The following is a 1,819-nucleotide window of genomic DNA, read 5'->3' on the forward strand; positions in this document are numbered from 1 at the left end:
CAACAATTCTTGAAGTTGTTCTTTGATTTCTTTCAATTCTGCTGGGGCCATTCGATACGGTGCTTTTGAGATTTCTTGTAGCATTGGGTACTAAATTAATCTCAAATTCCACTTCGCGGTCGGGGATTGTCCCAGAGAGTTCTTCAGGGAAGGCATCCGAAAACTCTTGTACTACCGGAATTTCTTCTAGTGCAAGTATGGTTTCTTCCTTTACCTCGCTTAACATAGCTAGGTAAATTCTTCTCCATTTTTCGTGGCTTTCCAAGTCTGGGAAGCAGATAGTAAGGATTCTTGTTTCTTGACTTCTCCATAGTAAACGATTTCTTCTTGGTTTGGAGCCCTTAGTTTGACGTTCTTCAAGCGCCAATCTACAATTGCGTGATTCTTTGATAGCCAATTCATTCCCAGAATGGCTTCGAACTCTACCATGTTTAGTTGAATCAATTCAGCTTGAAATAGGTGCTCATTGATACAGATCTTACAATCTCTGTGAACTCTATGTGTTTCAATTTTCTTACTAGTAGGAGTTGCTACGCTAAAAGGTTCGACAAGTATCTCAGGTATAGACCTTAATTTCTTAGTGAACCTTTTAGATATAAATGAATAAGTGACGCCACAATCAAACAATACATAAGCTGGCATTTCATTGATTAGAATGATACCTGCCATGACATCATTTGAGTCATCTGCATCTTTCTGAGTTATTGCAAACACACGAGCGTTAGGCTTATTTTCCTTCGGCATGTTGGGATTAGTATCAGTATTTGACCATGTCCCTTTCCTAGGCTCGGGACAATCATAAATTCGATGTCCCAACTTCCCACAATTGAAGCATGCACCAGTCTTCCTTCAGCATTCCTCAGAATGGTGATTATTTCAGATTGGGCACATCTTGGCCTCTTGGTAGGTTGGAATGGACGAAGCGCCTTTGAATGACCCACTGGACTGATTTGGTCTTTTGAATGGCTGTTTGCCTTGAAAAGATTGTCCAGAAGGAGGTCGCTTATTATTGTTCTCATCCTCCTGGCGCTTGATGTATGTCTCGGCTCTTATTGCTGTGCCCATTAGATCAGCAAAGCTCGTGGGTGGGTAATATGCTAAAGCTGACTGGATACGGCTATTCAGACCACGCTTGAACCGATGCATTTTCAAGGTATCATCAACCATGATAGTGGGTGCATAGGTTCCAAGAGAGTTTGTCACGCCCCGGGACGGGGGTTAGTTGACACCGGCGTTGCTCTCCAATTTACATTCGAAAACAACAAGTCTCAGAAGTACAAAATTCAGAAACAAGTCTTTTATTCATAATAATCATTTTCTGATACAAACTCCATGATAAATGTTTTACAGCGGAAATGTAAAACCAGAAAATACAATGTCTGAACAGATACAGCGGAATATAAAATATAAATCAGAACTAAGAACAACGATCTTCATCACCATCCCCAAAACTGAAGTTGCTCCTCTTCTTTTAACAACTCTTCCTCGTTCTTATCTGAGATGGGTTTGGTGGGTGAGTGATATATCACTCAGTAAGCAGGGGCGAGAATAAATCCCAGTTTTCGAAATCATTTTCATACAGAAACAGTAATATGAATAATATACAGAAATTCTTATTTTCATAAAAGAAATCAGTATTCAATATTCAGTATTCAGTAATCGGTATTAAGAAATTTAACAAATAAGTATTGAGCACGTTCATGAATTTCATGGCTAAACTGATATCGGTCCCCTATATGTTCTCTCCTCTAAAGGGTGAGGCCAGTAATCAGTAATGTTCAGAATATATATTCCTCTCATTAGTTCACTAAGTTTCAGT

General features: G+C 39.3%; 1 protein-coding gene across 1 annotated transcript; it reads right to left on the reverse strand.

Moving 5' to 3' along the window:
* Positions 1 to 228: 228 nt before the first annotated feature.
* On the reverse strand, positions 229 to 744 carry LOC140830067 (uncharacterized). The gene has a single exon (XM_073193349.1). The coding sequence runs from the start codon at positions 742 to 744 to the stop codon at positions 229 to 231; it is 516 nt and encodes a 171-aa protein (XP_073049450.1).
* Between the last annotated feature and the right edge of the window lie 1,075 nt (positions 745 to 1,819).

This window comes from Primulina eburnea, chromosome 4, assembly GCF_022965805.1.
Source record: "Primulina eburnea isolate SZY01 chromosome 4, ASM2296580v1, whole genome shotgun sequence".
Taxonomy (NCBI): domain Eukaryota; kingdom Viridiplantae; phylum Streptophyta; class Magnoliopsida; order Lamiales; family Gesneriaceae; genus Primulina; species Primulina eburnea.

Coding starts and splice junctions, on each gene's coding strand:
- LOC140830067 (XM_073193349.1), bottom strand. CDS start 744: ATGCCGAAGGAAAATAAGCCTAACGCTCGTGTGTTTGCAATAACTCAG.